Consider the following 13,692-nt stretch of genomic DNA (forward strand, 5'->3'; position numbering starts at 1 on the left):
CAGGCAAAACGCCAACGCACAGAAAATTTTTAAAAAATGAATACTTTTTTTCAAAATTATATTCTGTTGAAATGAGCAACAGTATTACCTGATCAAAGAAATATATGGGTCCAGAGCAAAAAGATGTGGTGTCAATAAATCCCTCCATTCTGCCATGAGACCTAAGAAGGGAAAATTTGAAATCTGAAAATGAATTACCACAGCTGTAGGAGATAATTCAAAGCGCCCAATGGTTTTAAAGTTCAGATGTTTCATTTTCACTGAAGTATGCACAGTTCTGAGATGGACACCATTGCTCTTTTATCTTCACCTTCATTTCACGGAGGGGTCCCAGACGTGACACTGATGTGACAGATAAGTGCTGCAGGGAAACTAAGCAATACTTGAATGTCATTGCAGACATGCTCAGTTTCGACACTGCTGAAACCTTGGACCAAGTAATTCTTTGTACTAAGGAGTTGTCTTGTGCACTATAGGAGGCCAGGTGGTGGCTCATACCTTTGATTTCAGCACCTGGGAGGCAGAGGCAGGCAGATCTCTGAGAGTTCAAGACCAGTCTGCTCTATGTAATGAGTTTCAGGCCAGCCAGAGCTACAGAGTAATAGATTAGTAGTAGTAGCAGCAGCAGCAGCAATTAATAACAATAACAATAATAATGTCTCACAAATGCAAGCCTGACCTCCACCTACCAACCTACCAGGTATGAATACACACACTGTTGTTCTAATGTTACAGAACAAAGAGTCCCCTAACCTTGACACCAACAAGTATGTGACATGTATACGTACATGCATGCAAGCACTTACAGATACAAAAATTTAAAAAACAGAAAGAAAATTTTAGGGCAGGGTATAATAGCCCATGGTTTAATCCCATCACTCAAGAAACAGACGCAAGTAGATCTCTATGAGTTTGAGGCCATCTTGATCTGTATATAAAGTTCTGGGCCAGTCAGGGATACATAATGAGACCCTGTATCAGAGAGAGAGAGAGACAGAGAGATAGAGAGAGAGAGAGAGAGAGAGAGAGAGACGGAGAGACAGAGGGAGATGAAAATAAAAGAAAAAAGAAATCTGTGCTAGCTCGTAACCAGAACACAAACATAAGAGGCAAATGTTAATTCATGCATCAGGAGGGACTTAGATATCCCAAGCAGTCAATTGTGGTTGGATGCTGCAACCAAGGATAATTTTTAAAGGCATCCGAAAGCAATTTGTGATTGTTCATGTCAGTCATCCTAGCACTCAGGAGGGCAATGCAGGAGGGCTCTTGCGAATTCAAAGGTAGCCAGGGCTACATAGCAAGCACTATGCCACCAGAGTGTTATCTCAAGACCCTGTCTCAAAAACCCAAAAATGAATGAATGAAGAGCAACAAGAGCAAAGAAAGATCAGAGTAGAAACACAAACTTTCTGGTGCTGAGACACTGAATGGAAGGTAGCAATATGACTCAGCAGCTTGTCACCAGGCCTGATGACCGAGTTCCATCCCTGGGACCCACACGGTAGAAGAAGAGAGCTGATCTCTGAAGGTGGTCTCCGGATCTCCACATGCGCTGTGTGGTGTGCGCGCGCGCACATACGCACGCGCACACACAAACACACACACACACACACACACACACACACACACACACTCCTAAGTACATGTAATAAAATGTTTTAATGAAAATCATAAGTGAATTATATTTTTCAAGGAACTTAGCCATTTCTGTCTTCCAGCTGTGCCAGCCTAGAGATAACAACAGCTGGTGACGATCAAATCATCAACAATATCTGTGCACCTTAAAAATGCCCATGTGGCCGGGCGTTGGTGGCACACGTCTTTAATCCCAGCACTCAGGAGGCAGAGGCAGGCGGATCTCTGTGAGTTCGAGGCCAGGCTGGTCTACAGAGCGAATTCCAGGACAGCCTCCAAAGCCACAGAGAAACTCTGTCTCGAAAAACCAAAAAACAAACAAAAAATGTCCAGGTGGGAGCTAGAGAGATGGTCAGGAGTGCACACTGCTCCTGCAGCGAACTAGTAAGCCTTTTTTAAAAAGTCCGCACGGGAACACGGCTCAGTGACACAGCACTTGTTTGACACTCACAAGGAAGGTTGGGTTCAATTCTTAATATCTCTCTCACACACAAACACATCTGAGAGGGAGAGAGAGAGAGAGAGAGAGAGAGAGAGAGAGAGAGAGAGAGAGAGAGAGAGAGAGAGAGAGAGAGGAGACCTACCTTCTGCCTCATCCACTTCAAGTTTTGAGAGATCCACTCATTCTGATAAGGAACATCTATGCACCAGAGTTCCATTTAGAACTCTCAGCCCATGATTCCACCCATGACCTTTATCTTGGACTCCCTTAGTCACTCAGATGTAAGGTTGGAGACGCTAACAAGCTCCCGGAACCTTGTTAAAATAATAACAGTGAAAAACTGAAAAGCAGCCGTCTACAACCCACAGAATTGGAGCAGGGCTTCAGGGAATGTGAGCTTTTCTATCTATTATAAGGCTTTTTCTATCTGGAAAAGTCAGACAAGCATGCAGTGTGGGTGGGGGGCGGGGAGATCCTGACATAGAATGGGTGGGGCATAATCCAGCATTGGGCAGAACACAGGACCTCCAGACACTAAGTCTGCCAGAGAGTAGGGTCTAGGGTCTAAAACAGGAGGATTAACTGAAAGTCTGTATGAAGAACCTCATAACTAAGATGTCTGATCTAAGTGTTTCACCATCTGCTGGGGGCAGGGTGGGGTGAGGTAAGCAAAACGCAGGGCTTTCTCAAAGAAAAAGAATAAATTCTTTTAAAAAAAGCACCTGAGCACCGAGCCCCAACCTCCCTGATGCTGTGGCCAATTAATACAGTGGTTCCCAACCTTCCTGATGCTGTGGCCATTTAATTCAGTGGCTCCCAACCTTTCTTTGAATGTTTTAATACATTTTTCTCATGTTGTGGTGACCCCAATCATAAAATTGTTTTCATTGCTACTTCATAACTGTAATTTGTCAGTGTTACGGATTTCAATATAAACATTTTTTGTTTTCTGATGGCCTTAGGTGACCCACAGGTTGAGAAGTGCTGTGCTAGCGTGTGTAACAATCGAAAGACATCGCCTTGTGTATCTAACAAGGCAGATGCACTGTATTATGTATTTGAAGGTAGACTCCAGGATTCCTCAAGCTGGTGGCTGATATGGTCAGTCCTCATGGGCTAAGCATCATAGCATCTTTCTGTTCTGTGTTCTACGTATTTTATCCCATACTAAGAAATTTAAAAACAGAGCCAAACCTGATAGTACATGCCTGTAATCCCAGGACTCAACATGCAGGCCGGCTAAACTAACCTGGGCTGGAAAGAAAGATCCTGTTTCAAAACAAGTGAAAAAGACCGTGTGTGTGTGTGTGTGTGTGTGTGTGTGTGTGTGTGTGTGTGTGTGTGTGAGACTATACTTTGCTTATTATTTTTTTAAGGTTTAGGAAAAGTTTCCAGAAGTTTCAATAATTTTCTTTCATTTCTCATTGAACAAAATTGCCACATATGCTGCAGCCTAACTAAATCACAGGCAAGAGGGATTGCAATAGTTGTGTGTTAGCTCAATCAGGGTTTACCTCTGCATTTAGGATAGATATGCCAAGCATGGTAGGGCACACCTGTAATCCCAGGACTCAGAAAGGTGAATCTAGGAGGGTTAGGGTTAGATATGAAAAACTAAAAATGAATTGTGTGTATGTTCATCTTTCTTATCCATTTACACTGGAGCAGAACCTGCAGGTTGCCAGAGCTGTGTCCACAAACAGTTCACAGCCAGTGTTGCAACTGTGCCATTTGAAAACAGGAAATGGCTGGAACAGGTCCTCTTCTGGCCTCTCAGAGGAGCAGCACCCACATAGTGCACATACATACTGAAGCCAAAAAACAAACCCATACACATTTAATTAAAAACAAAACAAAGCAAAAGCCTGCAACATGGAAATGAAAGATCCGCCTAAGGACTTCAACTTTCAGCCATGGTGTAGAAACTGATTGTGGACAAACGTACACAGCCACAAACTGCACAAAAGAAAGAGAATGACTTTTTTTTTTTTACATTGGCCCAGAGGAAACAGCATTATGATTTTTAGCAGAAAAGAAACAAAGGAAATAAGATGCTTGCACCCCATGGCTGTTTATCTAGGAGGCATTTTGCAGGATAGGCCAGATCCAGTGAGGTGGTCTCACTGATGCCGCAGCTGCCAGGGAGAGGGAAACCGGCTAGAAAGTATTGGGAACAGGATTTTATGCAGCTCTTTCTTCCATGAACTCTTAAGCAATTCCTTAAACTCCTATTAATGATATTCCTGCCCTCTTAGCCACTGGAATATTGTTGGGAATTATGAATGCTTTTTTTCAAAGTCTAGTTTTAATACCCGGAGACTAATTTGCTTCCTGCTGCTGTGATTAAAACGCCATAACCAAACGCAACTTGGGAAGGAAAGGGTTTATTAATGGCTTACACATCCAGATTGGAGTCAAAGGGGGAACCCAGACACAGACACTGAAGCAGAAGCCAGGGAAGAACATGGCTTAGTGGCTTGCTCTTCATGCCTTACTCGGCTTGCATTCGTCCCCTCCCCTCCCCTCCCCTCCCCTCCCTCCCCTCCCCTCCCCTCCCCTCCCTCCCCTCCCCTCCCCTCCCCTCCTCTCCTCCACTACTAACTTGATGCAAGCAAGGGACATCTCTTCACGTGCGTTACTCATTTTCTACAGCATCTTCTTGTCTGACCAGTCTTTCCAACTCTCCTTGACAGACCCCCCACGCCCCACCCCCACACAAACAAAACTTGAAAACACCAGTGTCCTCCTGGTTCTTGTTTGCATTTTGGTCGCTGAACTCTTCTGCCGCACTTACACAAAATGTCGCTAATATCCCTATCTCTAGATCCACATTTCTCACTAACTACTGGGTGTCTTTGTCTGCTTGCCCTGCTAGCGTCTCGGACTTAGGATATGGGTAACTTATCTTCCATGACGCCTGGTCCAAAGCCTTCTCGGCATGCTTCGCTCCTTACCTCAGTGAGAGTTACCGCTCTACACCCAGGAACCCTGCCCAGAAACCTAGGGTCATTCTCCTCCCCATTCTAAAGGTAAAGAACTGTTACGTTCTCTTAACTGTACTTCAGAAATATTTCTGTCTTCCAGTGTCTTATCTCTGGTCCCCAGTTATAGCCTTTACTTAAAATTTCACCAATATTGTTATCAGCACTCTGGAGGCAGAAGCAGGAAGATTTCTGTGGGTTCGAGGCCAGCCTGGACTACAGCCAGTTCCAGGACAGCCCCCAAAGCCACAGAGAAACGCTGTCTTGAAAAATTAAAAAAAAAAAAAAAAAAAGATCATCTGGGTACTTAAGGGCTATTTAGTCAGTGAACATTTATCAACCTCCTATGATGTTTCAGGTCCCAGACAGTTACTAGAAACAGAAAAAAAAATTACAGTTGGAAAGAGAGATGAATCATAAATCTGAAAAATAAATTAGGAGCAGTGATGAGAGCCCTGAAGAAAGGGCAAAAAAGTCAGTCAAAAGATGCAGCTAAGAGGTGAAGTGTTTGCCTAGCATGTAAGACCCTGGCTTAATCTCCAACACTGCAAAAATGGGGTTCAGTTGTAACTGGGCTTCTGAATTAAGGCGCTGTGGCTATCTGGGGAAGTGACATTTCAGCTGACCCCTGAAAGAGGCTCATAGTTCCTGTTTATCTCTCAACCCTCTTTAATCCGTGCTCCACCCCAAATACTGGGGCAGAGCCTCGTATATGCAAGGCAAGTACTCCAGCACTATACTATAGCCCCCAAGCCCCATTTTTCTACCCAAATAGTCTTGCTAAGTGACTGACAGCTTCTACACTAGATGCATCTGACCCTTGTCAGTCCTGGGACTTGACCTCAGCAGACTCAGTCATGCCCTCCAGTGACTCTGTGTCGCCTCCCAACTGCTTCTCTGCTTCTTTAGTGTCCCTTAATACAGTTCATATGTCCTACCTCTCCATCAAATGTCCCCCAAGGCTTAGATCTAAAACTTTTGTTCTGCCTCTACACTTACACCATTCACCACAGAATACTGTAAGATCATTCATGCAATTTTTAGATTTCTTTTGATCAGCACTTAAAAGTAAAAAAGAACAGGCAACAATCATATAGTTTCTTTTATTGAACTCAGTGCTTTAAAAATTATTTCAATAGGCAATCTGTGAAAATATTGAGCATGCTTATGTACTTATTTATTTATTTATTTGGGAGAAGCTTTCACTATATAGCTCTGACTGGCCTTAAAATTATAGAGATCCATCTGCCTCTGTCTCTTGAGTTTGGGATTAAAGGCATGCACCACCATACCTGACATGTGCTTTTTTATATTGAGCCTTTGTAATTTTGTGTAGATTTGACTTATGACCCATCTCTAATTGGTCTAGCAGCATTTAAAGTACATAGTAACCTCCCATGTGGTTAGTAATTACCATACTGAACACTATTTATATAGATTCCTTGGTCTAGAGTCACTTGTTATGTGATCTTTTCTTTGCCAAAGATCTGATTCTCCTCTATTAGCTGGTAACTAAATTTTTTAAAATTTATTTTTAGCTGGGTGGTGGTGGCACATGCCTTTAGTCCCAGCACTTGGGAGGTAGAGGCAGGCAGATCTCTATGAGTTCGAGGCCAGCCTGGTCTACAAAGCAAGTTCCAGGACAGTCTCCAAAGCTCTTGAAAAAACAAACAAACAAAAAACAAAACAAAAGAAAGTTCCAGGGTAACCAGGGCTAGGAGAGACCCCATATAAAAAAAACAAACAAAAACTAAAAACAAACAAAAAAAACATAACAAAAAAACCCCAAACAAATAAAATGAAGAGGCTAGAAAAGTAGGTAAGATTTGGGTCATGGTGGGAAATCATAAAGATTTTGCATAAGTGATGCCTACTTCTTTTTTATTTTCTTGGTGTGCTTGGTCTATTTATTTTTAATATTGCTAGTTATTAACTAAAGAATGTTAAGGGAAGCTTTTTCTTTGCTAGCCGCTTTGGTTTATCCCCCCGCCAGCCGCCTGGGCTCTGCCGCATTGTAGTCCCCAAATAAACACACAAGACGCTGTATTAATTATGAAGCTGTTGGCCTTGCTTGTTTCTTACTGGCTAGCTCTGACTTAAGTGATTACCCCATAATTGTTAATCTAAGTATGTCTCTTACCGGAGAGGTTTCCGGGCTTCCTACCCCAATGGCGTTACATCTCAAACTCTCTTGTGTTTCTCCTTCCCAGAATCCTCTTGGACTCCTAGCCCCACCTATCTAGATTCCTATTGGCCAGCAGTAATTTATTGACATATACACAGGACTTCCCCAACAGAAGAAAGAACTTCAAAGTCTAGAGATGCATTTGAGGGAAAAAGAAATAAGATGTAAAAGATTAATTTTCAAAGATTGGATAAGACTGCCTGAAGCTTTCAGATAAATAATATATTTCTGTTTTTGTTTTCCCTAAGACAGGACTTGTCTTTGTAGCCCTGGCTGTCCTGAACTCACTCTAGAGACCAGAATAGCCTTAAACTCAGAGATCCACCATCTCTGCCTCCCAAGTGCTGGGATTAAAGGCAGGAACCACCACCTGCCCAGGTTTTCTTCTGGTTTTTATTTGTTTGTTTGTTTGTTTGTTTAGTGCTGAGGATTAATGCAGGACTTTTGGCTTTCCAACATGTGCTCTACCACTGAATAACACTTCCACACACCCTCCCCCTGCCCCTTTTTTGTAGCTGTGGTCAGGTCTCTATAAAGTAAAACCACTAGCAAGGACAACCTTAGTACTATTTTGACATCAATGAAGCCCATTACCTAATTTAAAACTAATGAAATCGACAGAACTCTCTAGGTGGACAAAGGCCCATATTCAGTAGAACTCCATAGTTCATCATCTCCTTAGGCAGTGGTCTAAATAAAAAATTGCAACCTGAACATGGGGTTCTCTAATAAAAGACTAGGGGTGAAAATATGGACAAGATTCAAGTACGCGCCCTTCCAGGCCCCAAACTCCGGCCATCCCAGCCAGGTGAGCTTGGGTCTCCGGGGGGAACACTCCCCATCCTCCACCAGAACACCCATCCCCTCGATCTTCAGGGGCCGCTCCTGGCATCCAGAAGACCCGCCCACACAGGAAAGACATCAGCCCTTCCAGGCCCCAAACTCCAGCGACCCCAGCCAGGCCTCAAACTCCGGCAATTCCAGCTTCAGCTTCAGGAAGGAAGGAGACCAGTGGAGACAGAAAGACCCCACCAGCACCCACTGGAAGAAGAGATGGGAAGAAGACAGAATAAGAGCTCACTCAGCAATCAAAAGACCAACATGACTCCACCAGAATATAGGGAACCAATGCCAGCAAGACCTGAAAAGCACTACATAGATGAAGCAGAGGAGACAAACCTTAGAAATCATTTTATGAAGATGATAGAGACCCTCAAAGAAGAAACGAGGAAATCCCTTAAAGAAATAAAGGAAAAACCAAAAAAAATCCATGAAATGGGGGGAAAAATTCAAGAAATAAACAAATCTCTCAAAGAATCTAAAGAGTACCAAGAAAAAACAACCAAACAAATGAAGGAAACAACTCAAACAGTTGAAGGATTGAAAGCTGAAATAGAAACAATAAAGAAAACACAGAACAAGGGGATGCTGGAAATGGAAAAGCTGGGTAAACGATCAGGAACTACAGATTCAAGTATCACCAATAGAATACAAGAGATAGAAGAGAGAATCTCAGGTGTTGAAGACTCATTAGAGGATATAGAGTCGTCAACCAAAGAAAACCTCAAAACCAACAAATCCCTAACACAAAATATCCAGGAAATATGGGACACTGTGAAGAAGCCAAACCTGAGATTAATAGGTATAGAAGAAGGCGAAGAAATACAGCTCAAAGGTACAGAAAACATATTCAACAAAATCATAGAAGAAAACTTCCCTAACCTAAAGAAGGATATGCCTATGAAAATACAAGAATCTTACAGAACACCAAATAGGCTGGACCAGAAAAAGAAGTCAGCTTGCCATATAATAATTAAAACATCAAACCTACAGAATAAAGAGAAAATATTAAGAGCATCTAAAGAAAAAGGCCAAGTAACATATAAAGGCAGACCTATCCAAATTACACCTGACTTCTCAATGGAAACGATGAAAGCCAGAAGGTCCTGGACAGATGTCCTACAAACGCTAAGGGAACAAGGTTGCCAGCCCAGACTACTATATCCAGCAAAGCTTTCAATTACCATAGATGGAGAAAACAAAATATTCCATGACAAAATCAGATTCAAACAATACGTATCCATGAATCCAGCTCTACAGAAAGTGCTAGAAGGAAAACCTAGATCCAAGGAAGATAACTACACTCACAAAGACACAGGCAATATATAATCCCACTTTACAAAACACCAAAAGAAAAAGGGAGGAGAAACTACACAAAATAACTTCACTACTAATAAATCAAGCACAAACAAGAATCATCAATCAATGGTCACTGATATCCTTCAATGTCAACGGCCTCAACTTGCCTATAAAAAGACACAGACTAGCAGAATGGATACGAAGACAGAACCCATCCTTCCGCTGCATACAAGAAACACATCTCAACATCAAAGACAGACGGTATCTCAAAGTAAAGGGTTGGGAAAAGATTTTCCAATCAAACAGACCCAAGAAACAAGCAGGTGTAGCAATCCTAATATCTAACAAACTAGACTTCAAATTAAAATCAATCAAAGAGATGAAGAAGGACATTTCATATTCATCAAAGAAAAGTCCATCAAGATGAAGTCTCAATTTTAAACATCTATGCCCCAAATACAAAGGCACCTACATTTGTGAAAGAAACATTACTCAAGCTCAAATTACACATAAAATCTCACACACTAATAGTAGATTTCAACACTCCACTTTCACCGCTAGACAGGACCTCCAGACAGAAGCTTAACAAAGAAACAAAAGAACTAATAGTAGAAGTTATGACCAATTGGGTTTAACAGACATCTATAGAACATTCCACCCAAACACTACTTCTTGGCACTACATGGAAGCTTCTCTAAAATTGACCACATAATAGGAAACATAGCAAATCTCTACAGATACAAAAAAATTGGAATAACCCCCTGTATCTTATCAGACCATGATGCATTAACATTAGAATTCAACAATAACACAAATCGCAGACACCCTACAAACTCATGGAAATTGAACAATGCACAATTGCATCATCCCTGGGTAAAGGAAGAAATAAAAAAAGAAATTAAAGACTTCCTGGAATTCAATGAGAATGAAGACACAACATATGCAAACTTATGGGACACATTGAAAGCAGTGCTGAGAGGAAAGTTCATAGCTCTAAGTGCCCACATGAAGAAACTAGAGAACTGTCATACTAGAGAATTAATAGCACAGCTGAACGTTCTAGAACAAAAAGAAGCAAATTCACCCAGGAGGAGCAGACGCCAGGAAATAATCAAATTGAGGGCTGAAATCAATCAAGTAGAAACCAGGAAAACATTAAGAAGAATCAATGAAACAAAGAGTTAGTTCTTTGAGAAAATCAACAAAATAAACAAACCTCTGTCCAAACTAACCAAAAGACAGAGAGAGAGCATGCTAATTAACAAAATCAGAAATGAAAAAGGGGACATAACAACGGACTCTGAGGAAATCCAGAGAATCATCAGGGCATACTTTGAAAATTTGTACTCCTCAAATTTTAAAAATTTAAAGGAAATGGACAATTTCCTGGATAGATATCACTTGCCAAAACTAAATCAAGAGCAGATAAACAATCTAAACAGACCTATAACCCTTAATGAAATAGAAGCAGTCATCAAAAGTCTCCCAAACAAAAAAAGCCCAGGCCCAGATGGCTTCAGTGCAGAATTCTACCAGAAATCCAAAGAAGAGCTAATTCCAATACTCCTCAAAGTATTCCACACAATAGAAGCAGGAGGCTCACTGTCAAACTCTTTTTACAAGGCTACAATTACCTTGATACCCAAGCCACACAAAGACACAACTAAGAAAGGAACTATAGACCAATTTCCCTCATGAACATCGATGTAACAATACTCAATAAAATACTAGCAAACCGGATTCAAGAACACATCAGAAAAATCATCCACCATGATCAAGTAGGCTTCATTCCAGGAATGCAAGGATGGTTCAACATTAGAAAATCTATCAACGTAATCCACCATATAAATAAACTGCGAAAGAAAAACCACATGATCATCTCACTAGATGCTGAGAAAGCCTTTGACAAAATCCAGCACCCCTTCATGATAAATGTCCTAGAGAAATCAGGGATAACAGGAACATACCTGAATATAATAAAAGCAATATACAGTAAACCAACAGCTAACATCAAACTAAATGGAGAGAAACTCAACACAATTCCTCTAAAATCAGGAACAAGACAAGGCTGTCCACTCTCTCCATATCTCTTCAATATTGTCCTTGAAGTTCTAGCTACAGCAATAAGACAACAAAAGGAAATCAAGGGGATACAAATAGGAAAAGAAGTCAAGCTTTCATTATTTGCAGATGATATGATAGTTTATATAAGTGACCCAAAAAACTCCACAAGGGAACTCCTAGAGCTGATAAATACCTTCATCAAAGTAGCAGAATACAAGGAAAACTAAAAAAAATCAGTGGCCCTATTATATACAGACGATGAAGTGACTGAGAAAGAGATCAGAGAAACCTCACCCTTTACAATAGTCATAAACAGCATCAAATATCTGGGGATAATGTTAAAGTGAAAGACCTGTATATCAAGAACTTTGAGTCTTTGAAGAAAGAAATCAAAGAGGATACCAGAAAATGGAAAGATCTCCCATGCTCTTGGATTGGTAGGATCAACATAATAAAAATGGCAATCTTGCCAAAAGCAGTCTACAGATTCAATGCAATCCCTATCAAAATTCTGGCACAATTCTTCACAGACCTGCAAAGAACATTAATCAACTTTATATGGAAAAACAAAAGGCCCAAGATAGCCAAAACATCCCTATACAATAAAGGAACTTCAGGAGGCATCACCATACCTGACTTCAAGCTCTATTATAGAGCTATAGTCCTGAAAACAGCTTGGTATTGGCACAAAAATAGACAGGTTGACCAATGGAACCGAATTGAAAACCCTGATTTTAACCCACACACCTATGAACACCTGATTTTTGACAAAGAAGCTAAAACTATACAATGGAAAAAAGAAAGCATCTTCAACAAATGGTGCTGGCATAACTGGGTACTGGTATGCAGAAGACTGCAGATAGATCCATGTTTATCGCCTTGTACAAAACTTAAGTCCAAATGGATCAAAGATCTCAACATAAATCCAGCCACACTGAAACTTTTAGAAGAGAAAGTGGGAGATACTCTTCAATGAGTTGGTACAGGAGACTGCTTCCTGAACATAACACCAGTGGCACAAACACTGAGATCGACAATTAACAAATGGAACCTCATGAAACTAAAAAGCTTCTGTAAGGCAAAGGACACAGTCAACAAGACAAAAAGGCAGAATGGGAAAAGATATTCACTAACCCGACATCTGACAGAGGGCTAATCTCCAAAATATACAAAGAACTCATGAAGCAAGTTTCCAAAACACCAAAGGATCCAATTAAAAGGTGGGGTACAGAACTAAACAGAGAATTCTCAATAAAGGAGACTAAAATGGCCAAGAGACACTTAAGAAAGTGCTCAACATCCTTAGCCATCAGGGAAATGCAAATCAAAACAACTCTGAGATACCATCTTACTCCTGTCAGAATGGCTAAAATCAAAAACACAGAAGACAATTTATGCTGGAGAGGATGTGGAGAAAGGGGAACACTCCTCCACTGCTGGTGGGAGTGCCAACTCATACAGCCACTTTGGAAAGCAGTATGGAGATTCCTCAGGAAAATGGGAATCAATCTACCACAAGACCCAGCAATTCCACTCTTAGGCATATATCCAAAAGAGGCAAATTCATAAACAAGGGCATCTGCTCCACTATGCTCATAGCAGCATTATTTGTAATAGCCAGAACCTGCAAGCAACCTAGATGCCCCTCAGCTGAACAGTGGATAGAGAAAATGTGGTACATTTATACAATGAGTATTACTCAGCAGAAAAAAATAATGGAATCTTGAAATTTGCAGGTAAATGGATGGCACTGGAAGAAACCATCCTGAGTGAGGTAACCCAGTCACAAAAAGACAAACATGGTATGTACTCAGTCATATATGGATTTTAGACATGGATCAGGAGAGTGCCAGTCTGCACTTCTAATGACAGAGAGTCTGGGAAACAGGAAAGAACCTAAAAGATATGCATAGTACCCAAGAGAAGAGAAATGAGGCAAGATCCTTTGAACAGATGGGGAACATGGCGAGGGGTGGGGGGAAGGGGGAGCTGGGAAATAGAGAGGGGGAGAAGAGGAAGAGAGAGTAGGTCATGGGGGAACAGGAAGGTTCACTGGGGGGTGTAGGATAGGGGGAAGAGGGAATCATAGGTTAGAAGACAGATCAGGCACCAGTGTGACCTCTAGTGATCTAAAGGGATGACACTAATTGGCAAGCTAAGCAATAGTGGAGAGACCACCCCGAATGCCCATTCCTGATAATGAACTTGATGTCTATAACCATCCTGGAGCCTTCATCCAGTGA

The 13,692-nt window shown here is 41.3% G+C and overlaps 1 protein-coding gene across 2 annotated transcripts in view; it reads right to left on the reverse strand.

The window, feature by feature from the left end:
• LOC121143312 (uncharacterized protein C3orf20 homolog) overlaps positions 1 to 2,398 on the reverse strand; it is a 71,309-nt gene extending 68,911 nt beyond the window's left edge. The window contains exons 1-2 of one of the 2 annotated variants that reach the window (XM_040755021.1): positions 2,223 to 2,396; positions 89 to 161 (exon numbers count right to left, since the gene is read on the reverse strand). In XM_040755021.1, the coding sequence (XP_040610955.1) occupies positions 89 to 148 (60 nt within the window). In that variant the 5' untranslated portion in view covers positions 149 to 161; positions 2,223 to 2,396. Of the gene's footprint in view, positions 1 to 88; positions 162 to 2,222 lie in introns of both variants that reach the window. The other variant, XM_040755022.1, reaches the window with a different exon arrangement.
• Positions 2,399 to 13,692: the final 11,294 nt, after the last annotated feature.

This window comes from Mesocricetus auratus, unplaced genomic scaffold (assembly GCF_017639785.1).
Source record: "Mesocricetus auratus isolate SY011 unplaced genomic scaffold, BCM_Maur_2.0 Super-Scaffold_100011, whole genome shotgun sequence".
In the NCBI taxonomy this organism is placed as follows: domain Eukaryota; kingdom Metazoa; phylum Chordata; class Mammalia; order Rodentia; family Cricetidae; genus Mesocricetus; species Mesocricetus auratus.